This window comes from Glycine soja, chromosome 19 (assembly GCF_004193775.1).
Source record: "Glycine soja cultivar W05 chromosome 19, ASM419377v2, whole genome shotgun sequence".
NCBI classification, from domain to species: Eukaryota; Viridiplantae; Streptophyta; class Magnoliopsida; order Fabales; family Fabaceae; genus Glycine; species Glycine soja.
Window position 1 is genome coordinate 26,397,475 of NC_041020.1, and position 16,585 is coordinate 26,414,059.

The following is a 16,585-nucleotide window of genomic DNA, read 5'->3' on the forward strand; positions in this document are numbered from 1 at the left end:
GTGGGTGCAAGACAATTAGACAAAACCAAACAACAATTGTTGAGGGCAATGTTTCTATTTGGAGAGGGATTCACACGATTCGAAGATTTTGCAAACATAGAAGAGAGTCACCAAAAGTGACAGTGATGATCGACAAAGTTGGTGGTGGTGAAGAGTGATGGTGATGATGACGATGTGGATAGTGATTGAGTTGCATCAAGAAGAAGGGAGAGACTAATTAGATTTACATAGAAGCAAACACTAAAATGATTATCATTTAGTACACATTTAAAAAGGTTGGTTTAATTTTATTTTTGTTCACACAAGAAATCATTATTTTGTGGTAGTTGTAACTAACATTATATTAAAACTAGTAACAAAGTCAACTTCTTGCTAACGAAATAACCAAAGTGAGTCATTTGAAAAACATAAAAAATTGAAATAAACTTTTTAAAAGATAAAATATCAAATTAAATAAAAAAAATAAAATAAATGAAAAGAAAATGTTAAGGTAAAAAAAAAAAAAAAAAAATCATTCCCCTCCTCGGGAGATCAGAGCTTGTTCAAGTGTTAGGAGCAACCCAACTCAGAATTCCCCACCTTTTTGGCATCTGCTGCTCTCATTCAACCCCAAAGACCCCGAACGAAGAAACGACTCAACGAGAGAGAAAAAGAATAGAAATAACCCAACAAATTCGCATTGTCTTTCAACTTCCAGCACTTGAGACCAGACCGGTCGTTGATTTCGGTTCTCACTTCCCCCATTCCCATAGAACACGTTACAGCCCCTTCGTTAGACCAATTCGCCGCATTCCTTCACGTTAACCCTCTTTTTTTTTTTTTTTTTTTTTTTCTTTTATCCCATACACTTGGAATTGGAATGATATATAAAGAAACAAGTTCATAAAGATTTGCCGTGAGAATAATTCCTTCTCTTCTTCTGCAAACTGAGGAACTACTTGCCTTCATTTCTGATAAATTGCATTATAAGGTTCTAATATGAGTAGCAATGATCAAACTTCTGGTACTAGTCTCTACATTAGGGCTTTAATTTGCAACGCTGCTTCTGGTGCCGCTGCTGGTAATTTACCTTCTTGTTTTCTTTTTGGCTTCGACCCTTTTTCAATTTCGGGTTCAGTTTTAACGGGCATATTTCAATTTCGTAACTTTTGATTCCCAGTTGACGTTTTGGTCACTTTTCTGCTGAGTTTTTAGCATTTCGAGTTTGCCATTCACTTTTGGTGGATTAACTAGAGAATTGCATTGTGCAGGGGCAATAGCGGCTACATTTGTGAGCCCATTGGATGTGATCAAGACTAGGCTACAAGTTCATGGCCTTCCTCACGGGCAGAAAGGTACCCATTTTTGCTGATTGCTGAATGCAAGGTTTTAGATTGTGTCTTGAATTGCGCTTGCATCGTAGTCACGGTTGTGTTGGGTCACATGTGAGACGATGCTGTTTGCAATCATGACTTCATGAGGTGCAATTGAGAAGTTGCAACCTCGACTTCTGGTGTGGTCTCTAATTTGAAGCATTGACCTATTGTATGTCTGGTTCCACGTTTTATGCCATCAGACGTGCGTCAGTCAGAAGCTACAATTTGTAGCTTTTGGGTCACATCTCACAATTTGATGCAATTTCATTAGAAAACTTGGGTATATGAGGCAAATCCAAACACAGTTAATAGGTCTTCAACGATGCTCTGGTTGATGTTGATGTGTTAAGATTGAGAAGTTTTCAATCATTGATAATTGACATAAGTTTGTTAGGTTGATGTCCCTTTGAGAAGAATTTACTTTACTTTTTTAAAAGAAGTACTTCTCCTTTGAGTGTTTAGTTTTTGTGACTGTGATCAACGTGTAGTTGAAACTGGGTGATGTTAGTTCAATTCAAATTGTTAATGATATATTGTAGTATGAATGAATTCTGTCCTACAATTGTTGATTGATTGTTTCTTGAACCTAATTTTTGATGTTCTCCTAGGCAGTATCATTATAACAAGCTTGCAAAATATAGTAAGGAATGAAGGTTTTAGGGGAATGTACCGTGGCCTTTCACCAACAATAGTGGCATTACTTCCGAATTGGGCAGTGAGTTTCTTTTCCTTTTGCCACTCTAACTACATTGATCAATGTCTATTGCAACTAAAGATGCAAGGCTCTGTGAAGCAGGGTTTGGATTTACTTTTGTTTTGCCTTGTTTCAGCATTCATTTCCCTTCCATCTTCTCATGTCATATGCACAAACTATACATAAACATAGACGAAACATAATTGATAAGCCCAAAATTTGGAGTTACACGGGTCTCATGAATAGCTGATGATTATCTTCAAATCAATTTTTATTTGTCTTATAATCCTCTCTAGGATACAGTCTTTACAAGCTACCTGATTGTTCATTACCACTAGTTTGGAAAATTCTTGGTCTCCTTAGTCCTTATTCCTTAACAGGTGCTATCACTTTCTTTGTTTGCTTTATTTTATAATAGAATCTAGTGTTATGTTCAGTCTCCTCTTCTGTGTAGTTTAGGCCTAATGATAAACCTTTTTTTGCATCTGTTTTGAAATATAACTGATGATAATCTTCACATCAATTCTTATTTGTCATATAATCCTCTCTAGGGTACAGTCTTCACCAAGGTACTTGCTAATATATTGTTCATTAATCATTACGACTAGTTCACAAAATTCTTGGTCTCATTTAAAAATGTTTTCACTTTCCTTGTTTGCTTCATTTTATAATAGAATCTAGTGTTATGTTTGGTCTCCACTTCTGTTTAAGTCTAGGGGGATAAACCAGATTTTGCATCTCTATCAAAAGAAAATTATTTGGAGTGATTCGTAAGGTCATATTCAAGTCTACTTGGTTGATATAAATCTGTATGTGTTTAATTATTGTTGATCATAGATGCATTTCCAGACATAGAGTACTTTTATGATACCCTAAGTTAAATTTTTTGAGGTTGGAAGAGGTACTATAACAAGCAACAATCATCTAAACTAATTTCCTCTTTGCCTTCACAAAACATGCCTTTGTATTCATATGGAAAACCATTTAAAAATTAATCTCCCAGACAAGTGGCATCTACTTTGTCCATGAAGATCCTTTTTCAAGGCATTGATTATTCATATTTTTATATCAGAAGATGGATAATGTTTCTTTTACTGTTTAACTGAATTTTCGTAATAGTTTCTCTTCATAGTTCATATCTTTTCAAATAACATAAAGTCTATTCCAATTGTAGGTTTACTTCACAAGTTATGAGCAACTAAAGGGTCTACTTCGTTCACGCGGTAAATTTTATCTCAATGTTGAGTACTTTTTACACACATGAGTTCTTCTCTTAAGGAACCAGCAATAAAATACTATTATTTGTCAAGTACTACCTCCTTCCCTAAATATAAGAGTCATAATACTCTTTTTTTAATTTGTTTGCCCCCTTTTTATAAGACTCTTTTCAAGTTGTCTTTCCCATTAATTATTTTTTGATCAAAATACCCTTAATTACTTTATAATGAATGCTATAAATTAGTAAGATAAATTCATTCTCTCTTATATGGATTGGAGAAGAAAACTAACACACATTAATTTGGTAGAAAGTAATTAAGTAGAAAGAGAGAGATGTGAGTCCCAATAATTTGAAGGATAATTTAGGAGAAATAATACAAATTGCTAACAAATTTAATGCTACTAACTAAATTAACCAACTTTATTAAAGAGTGTGTGTGAATTAGTTAAAAGAGTCTTATATTTAGAGACGGATAGAGTATTTTTCCCCCCAATTTTGGTTCTTCAGATCTGCAATTGAAATTTGTATGATTGTCTATATTTTTAATGATGTATTGGAAAACTGTAACAGATGGTTGCAACGAACTCACAACTATTGGAAGTATTATAGCCGCTGCTGGTGCTGGTGCAGCAACAGCGATTTCTACAAATCCATTGTGGGTTGTTAAGACAAGACTTCAAGTAAGTTAGTGCTTCTCTTGTCTGTAATCTTAGTAAAATATTTGTGAAAATAGGAGTCTACAATCTTCTCATTTATTATTCTTGTTCGTTTCTACTCAATGTAGATATTTCTCAATCTTTAATACATGCCCATGCATCTGCCATGTTTTTTCTTTCAATGTAATTTTGAGAGTCTTAGATATTTCTGATGTATTTGCTATCCCAAGTTCCAACTATTTGGTTAGATTGAAAAGATGCTGATTATATGTTTAAATTTATATCTCTGATGAGATTAGGTTTAGAATACATTTGTATGGATCCCTTGGTTATCCCTTGTTCAGTTTTGATGAAGTTTACTATTATTAGTTATTTATTTCATCTATTCATGGATAATGACTCATGCTCTTGTTTTTGCTTTATTCGACATTAATTCATTTTTTCCTGATAACCATTAGACACAAGGAATGAGGCCTGATGTTGTTCCTTACAAGAGTGTTCTTTCTGCTTTGACAAGGATTACACATGAGGAGGGCATACGAGGCCTATATAGGTCAGTTTTGTTGTTTCAATATTAAGGTTGGTGATTTGGGCTATACATTATGGAATTTCCAAAGGTTGATATATACAATACAGCACTTTTTTTTTTTTTATAAATGTGTGTCTGTACAACAAATGAGGAAAAAATATTTAATAGAAGAGAGAAATTTCTTTTATCCCTTTATTTTTGCAGGCACTATGAAATCATAATTAACTATAAGTTCCATTTAATATTTTTGCATATACCATTACTATCCGTTTCCTTTTAGAAAGGGAAAAGATCTACTTTGATAAACTATTTCCTTAACCAAGATCTGTCAAAGAAATAACTGCATTTGGCAAGACTGCAAGCTAAGTCTTGTGAATAACATGTTAATCCATTAGAGTAAGATAAATCTTGAAGAAATAGACTGCCCAGCATGAAATGTAGATGAGAAAATAAGTCTAGTACGATAGTACCTATATACTTCTGAACAAAAACAAAAATATCAATCACTAAAGATGTTTGTATATTCTTGTTTAAATTTTTCAATATTTGGTATGCAAGATCTATATATTGATGTTACAGTTGAACAGTTAGATCATTGAGAATAATTTTCTATTTGAAGTTGTTAAGTGGAGTAAGTGCATGAAATCATACATCTTTATTAATTGATCCCCACCCATGTTTATATATGAGATGCCAAGTTGAGTAGTAAATAGAGATGCAAAACAGCCTTCATATCATAACTGGCGCACAGAATCAAACCAATTTTTCAAGGGAAAAAATAATAAACTGAACTGCCTGATAGCTTGAGTCTGTTTCTGTGTATTTAGTTGTGACATTGAGATTTGTTAATGTGAAACAGTGGCATTGTTCCATCATTGGCTGGTGTAAGTCATGTTGCAATTCAATTTCCAGCATATGAAAAGATCAAGTCATACATTGCAGAAAAAGGTATGAATGCTAACAGTGAATTATGAATTTATTCGGCAGTCCTTGAAATAAGTTAATTTTTCTGTTTTTGTCGTATGTGTTGTTCATCAAATGAAAAATTCTAATATTTCAGACAACACAACTGTTGACAAGCTAACTCCTGGGAGTGTTGCCGTTGCATCATCAATTTCAAAAGTATTTGCCTCTGTAATGACTTATCCACATGAAGTATGTATGACCTCCTAATATAACTGCAGGATCCGTTTCAGTGACAACTTTGTATTTTCCAACATTAACTATTAAAATTTCATATTTTCAGGTAATTCGATCCCGGCTGCAAGAGCAAGGCCAAGCCAAAAATATTGGGGTTCAATATGCAGGGGTTATTGACTGTACTAAGAAGGTGTTTCAAAAGGAAGGCATTCCAGGCTTTTATCGTGGTTGCGCAACCAATCTATTTAGAACAACTCCATCTGCAGTTATTACATTCACTAGTTATGAGATGATACACAGGTTTTTGGAGCGAGTTGTACCTCAGGACAAAGGGTATCTGCATGGCCTTTCTAAAGCCAATGAACTTAACAAGCCCCAGCCAAAAGCTAGTGGCAGTGACACTGATAGGGGGCAACCACCATCTCAGTCTAACACGAAAGCTTCATCAATTCCTCATGGAAACAAAGAGCAGCTAACAAGACATTGATGATAATGTTTTTTTATTTTTTTTTGTCTTTCCTACATTTAATTTATAGCTTAGTGGATCTGATTTTTTTTTTTTTTTGTCCGGCATGCTAATTGCTCAATTTTACTAGAATTGTGCATTATATTATATTAGCAAAGAAATAAAGGTGAAGAAGTGAATAAGAATATGGTCATGTTCTCAAGCATAATAATGCAATGGAGTAAAATAAGTGTGATTTCCATTTGGCTATGAAACTTGATCTTGCTTGTGTATTCATGGTTTTTTGTGTTATTCAATATCTTCTTGTAATTCAATGACTATTTCTGAGCAAAATCTGTGAGCTGTCTGGGTCCTTTGGTATGGGAGAAACTAGGGTGATGCTAGGTGCACCAGCGTTATTGCTTGTGCACCCAGCAATTATTGCTAATTCCCTAAATGTCCCTGCGCCTTTCTTTTTTGTTTTTAAGTTTATGTTTAAAGGTTTTTTTCATTTACAGTTTGCTTGGTTCACTTTCTTCTTTGCTTTCTCCTTTTGGTGTTGGTTTTTCATTGTTGAGAGAGGTGCCGCTTCAGTGGTGGTGAAAGTGTTATGGGTCGGCGGTAGTTGGTTCGTCGTCGAAGGTACACCAGGTACACGGTGTTGTTGGGTGACTTGATTTGTATGGGTAATTTCAACATACAGATCAAGTTGATCCGTATAAACCTTACGAATACGGATCAACTTGATTCGTATGTTGAAATTACCCATACGGATCAAGTTGATCTGTATAAACCATACGGATCAAGTTGATTCGTATAAGTCATACGGATCAACTCCGTATGGGTTATAGATTTGGAATTTTTTAAAAATTGTTTAAAGTTTATTTTTTTTAATTATTAATATGTTTGTATGTAAATTTGTAAAATGTAATTATTTGTTTATATGTGTATTTGAAATAATTCGTATGTAATTGATATAGGATTTTTGGTTTTTAATATATATGATTATGAATTGTAGTGTTTATAAAATGATGTCCAGTAAAAGTTTATGTAGAGTTTTGTATGATATTATATGTATAGTGCGTTAGGTGTTGTATGTTTGTCATGTGAAAATTTTTGACTTGTTGTTAAGATGGACGAAGATCAATGGATGTATGACAGTATAATGTCTGAAGAAGTTGATATGGATGATCAAAATGAACAAGAATGTGGTATGAATGAACATGTTGATTGTTCGGATGCGTTCAATACTTCTCAGGTAATAATGTTCATTATTGTTATTAAATTGATAAAATGAATGTCCCTGTGAAGACTAAAATTGTCTGGGTTGCGTTGTAGGTGTTTGGTACCTGAGATGATGTTTTGCAGTAAGTTCGATCAGTTGCTCATGAAAACGGATTTGTGGCGGTGATTATGAGATCTGACATAAACACTGGTAGTAGAGGGAAAACTTCATTTGTGTTAATTGGTTGTGAAAGGAGTGGTTAGTATAGGTTTAGGAAGAAAGATTTTGTTAGAAGAGATACTGGAAGTAGGAAATGTGGGTGTTCCTTCAAGCTTCATGAGAAACCATTGGTTGGAGGGTAAGGTTGGATGGTGAAGTTGATGTGTGAGAGTCATAATCATGAATTGGTAAAGTCATTAGTTGGACATCCATACGCTAGGCGATTGATTAAGGATGAAAAGACAATTATTGTTGATATGACAAAGTCAATGGTGAAACCAAGAAACATTTTGCTAACGTTGAAGGAGCACAATGCCAATAGTTGTACAACAATCAAACAAGTATATAATACAAGAAGTGCATACCGTTCTTCCATTGGAGGAAGTGATGTTGAAATGCAACATCTAATGAAGCTTCTTGAACGAGATCAATATATTTCATTGACATAGATTAAAGGATCAATATATTCTTGAATGTGATATCTTTTGGTGTCACCCTGATACAGTGAAGTTATGCAATGCTTATAATTTGGTGTTTTGGATAGATAGTACCTACAAAACAAATAGGTACAGACTCCCAGTACTTGACTTTGTTGGTGTGATACCAATGTGGATGACATTCTCTGCTAGTTTTGCATATCTGGAGGGTGAACATGTTAATAATGTGGTATGAGCTTTAGAACGATTTCGAGGTATATTTCTACGACGTGATGCCCTCCCTAGGGTTATTGTGACTAATAGAGACCTAGCATTGATGAATGCCATGAAAATTGTATTCCCTGAGTGTACAAACTTATTGTGCAAGTTTCACATCGACAAGAATGTCAAGGCAAAATGTAAATCCCTAATTGGTCAAAAAAATGTTTGGGAGTATGTCATGGATGCCTGAGAAGTCTGGTTGATTGTCCTTCGGAACATCAGTTCAATGAATGCATTAAGAAGTTTGAAATTGCTTGTTTACCTTGACCAATGTTTGTTGACTATGTTAACGAAACATGGATATTTTCCCACAAGAAAAAATTTGTTACAGTCTGAACGAATAAGGTGATGCACTTAGGAAATACAACAACAAACAGGTATGAAAATGTTAAGGTTTTTCTATTAGGGTTGATAAATTGACAGATTTTAATTATTGTATTTGTTTATTGTTTTTTGTATATTTCAAATGTAGGGTTGAATATGCTCATTGGGCTTTAAAAAAAGTATTATTGAATAGCCTTGAAGACTTATGTAGTGTTTGGGATGCCATGAACAACATGATCACGCTGCAACACACTGAAATTAAAGCATCATTTGAAACAAGTACACACGTGGTTGAACATGTTTTTAAAATTACCTTATACAAGAGGCTTCTTGGCATGGTTTCAAGGTATGCTTTAAATCAGATTGTTGTTGAGTTTGAGCGTGTACGTTATGCTAGCAAGAATCTTTCTTCTTGTGGTTGTGTCATGAGAACTACGCACGGTCTTCCTTGTGCATGTGAGCTATCTAAATATGTTCTTGGTAGCATACCACTAGATTCAATCTATATGTTTTGGAGTAGACTAAGTTTTTCAGACCAAGAGTTATCTGAGCCCCAAGTGACCATAAAGGAAGAGATGGAAACCATATCTAAGCGATTTGAGGAACTTGATGTTTGTGGTAAAGTAACTCTAAAGAGTAAATTTCGGGAAATTACATACCCTGATCAAAACTCTGTGTCCTCCTCCAGAAAAGGTCAACACTAAAGGTGCACAGAAGAAATTGATGAACAGAAACCAAAGGTCAACAAAGCATGATCCATCTTACTGGTAATATGTTGACGCTTTACATTCTATGCAAAATAGTAATTCTTTAGTAAAGCGTAGTGCATCATCTTCTGACCAGTCGATTCCAAGAAGGACCATACCGACGTTGGATCAATTTCAGTCATTTATACATGATTTCATTGACAACATCGTGGATGTAAAAGTTGACGGTAAATGTGGATATCACTCGATTGCCGCTGTATTAGGTATGGGTGAAGATTCTTGGTCCTTGGTGCGCAACCATTTGCTTAAAGAACTTGGCAAATGGTCAGATGACTATATCAAGCTTTTCAGTAGCACAGACAGAGTTGAAGAATTAAGGAGGTCCCTAGTTGATGGGTTATCCATGGTATGTAATATATGTTTTGCTTTTTAAGAATTAACTTTAAATAACTTTGATGTGTATATTTGTTTGATTCTGGTTACTGTGGATAAGTGGATGGATATAATCGAGGTGGGATATGTCATTGCATCAAGGTATAATGTAATCCTTGTATCATTGTCGCTACAATAAAGTATGACGTTCTGTCCTCTTAGAAGTCAACAACCAACAAATTCTTATGTGCATCGCATAATATGTATCAGTCATGTCTATGACAATCATTTTGTTCAGGTACATTGAAGATAGTCCTATTTTTAAATTTATGCAATCATTTAGGTTCTTTTGACGTAAAATTGTTTGTGCATGTACAACAGGTTTATTTAAAAGACCGTTGTCTTTTACTACCTCTAGCATTGTTATGGTCTAGGAATTGTCATCCTCAGGCAAAGTAGTGGTCAACTCCATATATTAGCAAAATGTAGCAGTACAGAAGCTTGACGATGTTGAAAAGAAAATATGTTGACATAATTGAAGATTGAACATGTAGCTTCTAATGACTTTGAAATGTCCTACATTAATATATAATTGTTATGCTACAAATTCACATAATTTTTAGTATGTTACGTTAAATTTAATTGGCAAACGTGTATAACTTATGGATATACTATTATGTCATTAATACGAATACCTAGTACATTTAACGGTTACGTAATTTAAAATAATTTGTTAACATTAACCCTAATATTTAGAGGAATAAACAGAGAATAAAAATTATAATCCAAAATAACTTAACATTTACAAAATGTTTGGGAAAACCAAAATGTTGTCAAATACAAGAAAATTATAAACATAGTCGAAATATGAAAATATAAAATGGATGATGTCTATGGCTGATCCGTGCGCTGCCTTCGTCGCGACTTGACATAAACATTGCCATCTGGTGTGACACCCCTAGCGATCCTTATTCAGTCTTCCACGACCTCGTGTATTTTTGTGCCAGCAGTAACTATCCTTAGGTTGAGCAGACGGTCCAACCTTTCTGCGATTGCTTGACAAGCCTCCTATGACATTGAAAACAACCCATAAAGTATTACAATAAGTGAACTAAATGACATTTGATAAAACATTAACGTAACATTATTTACCACTGTATGAGGCTGCTCCACATAAGAAGGGGCATGTGCCGGTGCTGCTGCTGGTGCCACTGGGACCTCAGGGATATATGGCTCCACATATGTGTCATCCTGCATCGCAGGTGGATGTCTGGGCAGATCAGCAGGCTCTGCCGGTGTCATGAACGGATGAGAAATCATGAAGAACCACTCCATGTAATCGGATGCACATTGTCCTGGCACAATACAAATCTGCCCTGCTACTGCAAGATAGTCAGAGTAATGCATCCACCTATTGTCAATATCTTCAAATGATAACATGGAAGTCGTAGTCTGTGGAGGAATGGTCTGAACGTATCCAAATTGTCGCACCACCCTCTCTGGTCGGTGTCTGACCACAACAGGACCCGATTGTAGATGACCTGAAAAGCATGAAATCAAATCAAAGTCCCACACTCCATGGTGCTCACCGTAAGGCATCCAGCAAACATTAGGACTCATTAGTCCATCTAGACATTTCCTGTACGTCGATGCAGGTAATGACTTCAAAGAAGCCTTCATAGCAATCCACTGGCAGGCACATGGTGGGATCTCATCATAGTCTAGATCAGTCAAACAACAATTGAGGGAAAATGCTCATATATTCAACACTACAAAGATTAGATCAAAATAAAACAATTGTCAAATGAACATATTAAAAACATATTTAAAACATAGTCCAAATTAAAATATTAAAAACATATTAATTGCATGTAATAAAGTGATGTAACCAGCAAGCTGTCGGTCGCCGCTCTTACAAACATCATTCAAATGATCATAGATATGCACTAAGGCGGCTGCTCCCCATGCATAGCTTCCACTCTGACTCAAGTCTCAGAAAGTGTCTAAAAAAAACAACATGAACATGTGTTGCACTCTTGTTAGCAAAAAGAGTGCAACCTAACAAATGCAGCAGATATGCACGAGCTGCAACAATCCAATGTCCGGTCTCACATCTACTCTGATAAATATCTCGTAGCCACGATAGGCATACGTATGCCCCATGACATTGTGTTGTCTCAGCTTTAGCTTCCTCTCAGGAGACTTCAAGTAACTCCACCAACATCAAGACCGCTTTGTCGACATGAAGAGGCTCAAAGCTGTGGAATGCGCCAATAATTGGAGGATGAAGTAGAGATGCCACATCATCCAGGGTGATGGTCAGCTCTCTAACAGGAAGATGGAAACTACTAGTTTCCTTATGCCACCTCTCCACAAAAGCGGATATCAGTCCCTGATGGCCAGTGTCTACTGAACATGCGATCAAAGGACTTAATCCTGTGGCAGCGACTAACCTTTCAATTTCTAGAGCAGACCTCCCAAATTTCTGAACCTTCCTTCCATGGGAGGATAACTTCAATTCAGGGCATTCCTGCAAAAAAAAAATGATTCGATAACTTATAAAATTAATAATTTAAATTATGACATATAAGTTTATTTTAAAATTTTAAATACCTCTCCATTCCACACAATGACTGCAACAAGGTCACCATAGTCAGTCAGCACTGATGGGTCATGTGGCCTACCTAGAAATCCCTCAGCATCATCAACAACTTCTTCACCATATGCATGTATGTCTTCAGTAAGCATAGGATCATCCTCAGCAATAGGGGCAACTTCTCGTTGCCTACGTGCAGATGCTGTAGGCCTTGGTCGCTGGGGAACATCATATGAATCATGATGATCCTTTCTCCCTAGGGCTCTACCTATAACTCTGCCTAAGGCACGACCTAACCCTCTCGTTCTAACCATAATCTGCAAATTTTTACAAACATGCATTTTTTGGTCAAATTCAATATTTGCTATTAAAATAAACATAAACAACTACAAAATTTATAACTACAAATAATAAATGACTACTTTTCATTGAAATAAAATAACACCATTTATAACTATTTCATAACAACATATATGACTACATAATTAAAACACAAAATTCATAAATAAAATAACAACTACATAATTAAATTATATATGACTATTTTTCATTGAAATAAAATAACAACATTTCAAACTATTTTATAACACCATATATGACTAAATAATTAAAACACAAAATATATAAATAAAATAAAAACTACATAATTAAATAACATATGACTATTTTCATTGAAATAAATTAAACATAAACAACTACAAAATTCATTTATTTACTATTAAAATTTAAAACTATTTCATAACACCATGCAATCATACATATTATTTTTTAAAACACAAACAATACCTATTTTTAAAACAAAACTAACAAATAAAATACCTAATTAAAAACATTTTTCAAAAGTTAAATACCTATTTTTAATTTTTTTTAATTAAAAAGGGACATACGAATCAACTTGATCTGCATGAGTCATACGGATCAACTTGATCCGTATGAGTAAAGCAGATCCTATTACTAACACGGATCATCTTGATCCGTACGAAACCAAAACCAAAAACTCAAACAACAGCCATTAATAGGGAGAAGAAGCTTACCTCGACGGTGGAACAACCCGTTCAATGTAGGTCCTCAATGCCAACAACCAACGGAGGAGAAGAAGCTCAAACTTCCAACGAAGAAGAACCTCCAACGGCACAGCCAAGGAAAATGACACGGCGGCGCAGGGAAGAAAAATGGTGGCGCAATGAAGAAAAATGGAGGGGGGCTCGTACGAAACGCGTGAAAAGAAAGGATGGGTGCATGCACAACTTTTAAATTTAGAACAAGGGCATTTTTGCCCATTCACGTTTAATGCTGGGTGCATCAGTAATAATGCTGGTTGCACCTAGCATCGCCCAAGAAACCAATAGGTGTTCAATAAGAAGGTTTTCCCTTTGGGGCTAACTTTCCAGAAAGCCCAATCTTTCCATGTTGATGAAAAGCCCAGTGTTTCTCTTCGGGCTCCCGAAGCTAACCGATGGGTGAGACCTTGAGAAGGTATGATCAAGTGCAATTTTGATGCTTCCATTAAGAAGGATCAAGGGACGGGTTTGGGGGTGATTTTTTGGGACGATTGTGGAGGGGTTCTAGCAGTTGATTCTCTTATGCTCTGTAGTTACTTTTGAACCCTATGTGGCTGAAGGTATGGATTTTTGTTGGGCAGCAGAAACAAACATGCATCTTTCTTTCCCCACGGTCTATTTGGAGATTGACTGTCAGATTGGCTCAAGCTTGGAGGAGTTCCAGCCTTAATGTGAATAGCTACTTTGCAGGCTTAATTAGGGAATGTAAATGCCTCATTAGGAATTGTTCCTTGGGTTCTTTGTCTTATGTTCACAGGAGTGTAAATATACCTGGCTACTCTTTAGCTAGACTTGCTTTCTAGGTTGTGGAAAGGTTTTGGATTGAGGAGATCCTCCTTCTATTATGTCCCTAGGGATTGATGATGTAAGGCCTTTGGCCCCTCTTTCTTGAATGGTGGTATATGTTTTTTAAAAAATGATTATTTTGATATTTGGTCATCACATGTCCTCCTCACATTCCTAGATCACCTAAATTTGATATTTATCTATCTGTACACATTCCAATTCCTAAGACTTGTGGTGGGATTACAATAAGACTATTTTGGTAGTGTTATCTTAAGCATTTATACGAGGCGTCAGGTTTATTCCTGTAAGTTTTTATTTTAGTCATGTAAATTGTATTTTTCAATTTTAGTTCCAGTGAATTAAAAATTAAAAATTAGAATCTTAAAGACTACTAAAATAAAAAAGTATAATTTTATAGAGATTAAAAATGAAAAAAATATACAGAAATCAAACTTAAAAAAAATCAAAATTACATAAGCAATATTTTTTTTACAACGATACAAGAAGTAAATACAATGACAATGTTATAAAACTAAACTGAAACTTTTAGGTAGTGCTTTTCAATGCTACAAGAACAGGGCAACTGTTTATCCATATCTCAAGCATCGGGTCTTTATCTTTTTGCCCTTTGCGACATTGATTCTTCATGTTTTAGCAAAAGATATTCTCCTCTCATGGCTATGACCATGTGCTCATGTTTCTCCTTATCCCGGTCCACTTTTATTCGTCATTCACATTTTCTTTCTTTTAAAAAATGAATATATATTATAAAGAATAATTCCCTTTTCTCATTATGCAATTTTTCGTGGATCATGTGGTCACCGAAACTTAATAGATACTTTTTCATGTCGGAGAACATGAGGAAGAGAGGGTGGAGGACTCAAGCTCAAGCCACCATCAACGTCTCCCTCTAGCTCTACCTAATCATGAACCTGAGATGAGCCGCGCAACTCATCTCGATTTATACATGGTGCTATGGTCTCATTGGTTCCATTTTTTGCCATGCCATTCTGCGGATTCAATCATGTCCCCTTCATACAAGATACGAGGTGTGCGGTTGTGCCCATCTGACATTTCACATTGTGGCATTTCCCTGACCTTGTCACCATGTCTCCAAAGTATGATCCCATACTGTACTTCCCATCAATTCGCCTTCCCAATCATAGTGGAAAGCAAGTGTCGCTTTAGCTACCTGGTTGTAAGACCTGACACTCTTGGGGTGAGTCAGTATTCTCGGGATATCTATCCCGAAAAATACAACTCTCCAAGCATTGAACCTTGTGGTGTAAATGCTCAAGGGCAAGTCGCTCCTTTCCCAGAAGTTGGTATTCCAGGGATATTCATCCTAGATGATGTACAACCCTCCAAGCATTTAACCTAGTGGTGCAAATGCTTAAAGGTGAGTTGTTCCCTTTGTCAAAATTGGTCTTCCCAGGATACTTATCCTGGACAGTATATAGCCCTCCAAGCATTGAGCATTGTGGCATAAATGCTTGAGGGCAAGTTGCTCCTTTCACCAAATTTGATGTTCCCAAATATCCATCCCAAATGGTGTAAGCCCTCCAAGCATTGAGCCTTGTCACATAAATGCTTAAGAGTGAGTAATTCCTGCCACCAAAGTCGGTATTCAATATTGTCAGAGAGTGTTGCCAGTAGAGGTGAGCACCATGTATAAATAGAGGTGCGTTGCATCCATCTGAGGTTCATGGTTGGGCAGAGCTACGGGGAGACATTGATGGTGGCTTGAGTTAGAGCCCTCCACCTTCTCTCCCTGGTGTTCTCCATAAACGTTGCACCCTTCCATGCAAAGTTGCAAACCTCCATTATTACATTTCTGAAACATTTGGATCAACAGAGAGTCTTAGAAGGAAAGATAACGATGTAGACTCAACCAACACAACATTGAAAGGCAGCATAATGCCAGTTGGCCAAGTTGTTGACACACCACCTTAAGGGATCATCGACCCCACACGAACATCCCTATCCTTGAAGAACCAACAACAACCCAAGGATTGTCATGAACAACCCAAGGGCTACAATAAGGTTGTGGTGGTTCAACAAGCACCATTTCATCTCCATGCATAGCTGAGTTGAAAGGCTAACACTAATAACCACCTCCGTTCTACCAATCAAAATACTATTGAACTTGCTCTATCCTATTTATAGTTAAAACCTGAAAAGGAACAAAGAAGAAGCAACAATGAATACTCCAAACAATTGAACATTGGCCTATTTTATAGACCCCTGGTGAACAAATGTTATCTACCTACCCCATTATAGCACCAATAACTTCTCCCAATAGCATGCATTCCATATTTATGGGAAATAATGCATACATGTAGTATCAGTCAAACTTTCCATGCCTTAAAACTTGCACCAAACCTAGACAATCACAAATTGGATAGTCACTATCGCAACCTACCCTTCGGCGGGAGGGCGACGCGTGACTCACGGGTGCGTGTTCCAAGAAAGGAATACGCGCGGAGTCGCCACCAACGTTTATTTGAGGAAAACGTCAGAAAAACCAGAAAAGACGTGATCTACGAACTTTAAGTGAAA

The 16,585-nt window shown here is 36.0% G+C and overlaps 2 protein-coding genes across 3 annotated transcripts; one reads left to right on the top strand and one right to left on the bottom strand.

Moving 5' to 3' along the window:
- The first annotated feature begins 520 nt into the window (after positions 1-520).
- LOC114399542 (nicotinamide adenine dinucleotide transporter 1, chloroplastic-like) lies at positions 521-6,331 on the top strand. Of its 2 annotated transcripts, none has more exons than XM_028361747.1 (9): positions 521-1,060; positions 1,251-1,334; positions 1,964-2,070; positions 3,224-3,272; positions 3,839-3,948; positions 4,383-4,477; positions 5,313-5,401; positions 5,514-5,608; positions 5,700-6,331. In XM_028361747.1, the coding sequence occupies exons 1-9, from the start codon at positions 979-981 to the stop codon at positions 6,078-6,080; spliced, it is 1,092 nt and encodes a 363-aa protein (XP_028217548.1). In that variant the 5' UTR covers positions 521-978; the 3' UTR covers positions 6,081-6,331. The 2 variants fall into 2 exon arrangements, with proteins under 2 accessions (XP_028217548.1, XP_028217549.1); XM_028361748.1 differs by having other exon boundaries at positions 954-1,060; positions 1,968-2,070.
- Positions 6,332-10,555: 4,224 nt separating this feature from the next.
- Positions 10,556-12,493, bottom strand: LOC114398663. The gene is made up of 5 exons (XM_028360838.1): positions 12,197-12,493; positions 11,814-12,095; positions 11,473-11,563; positions 10,736-11,304; positions 10,556-10,651 (listed from the first exon to the last, which is right to left on the bottom strand). The coding sequence occupies exons 1-5, from the start codon at positions 12,491-12,493 to the stop codon at positions 10,556-10,558; spliced, it is 1,335 nt and encodes a 444-aa protein (XP_028216639.1).
- Between the last annotated feature and the right edge of the window lie 4,092 nt (positions 12,494-16,585).

Bases quoted from the DNA above. Each gene is read 5' to 3' on its own strand.
- LOC114399542 (XM_028361747.1), top strand. From the start codon at position 979: ATGAGTAGCAATGATCAAACTTCTGGTACTAGTCTCTACATTAGGGCT. The intron at 3,273-3,838 runs GTAAATTTTATC...AAACTGTAACAG, and splicing joins GGGTCTACTTCGTTCACGCG to ATGGTTGCAACGAACTCACA. The intron at 3,949-4,382 runs GTAAGTTAGTGC...GATAACCATTAG, and splicing joins TTGTTAAGACAAGACTTCAA to ACACAAGGAATGAGGCCTGA.
- LOC114398663 (XM_028360838.1), bottom strand. From the start codon at position 12,493: ATGGTTAGAACGAGAGGGTTAGGTCGTGCCTTAGGCAGAGTTATAGGT. The intron at 11,564-11,813 runs GTCTTGATGTTG...GACTTGAGTCAG, and splicing joins CTCTTCATGTCGACAAAGCG to AGTGGAAGCTATGCATGGGG. The intron at 11,305-11,472 runs GTTACATCACTT...TGACTGATCTAG, and splicing joins CGGCGACCGACAGCTTGCTG to ACTATGATGAGATCCCACCA.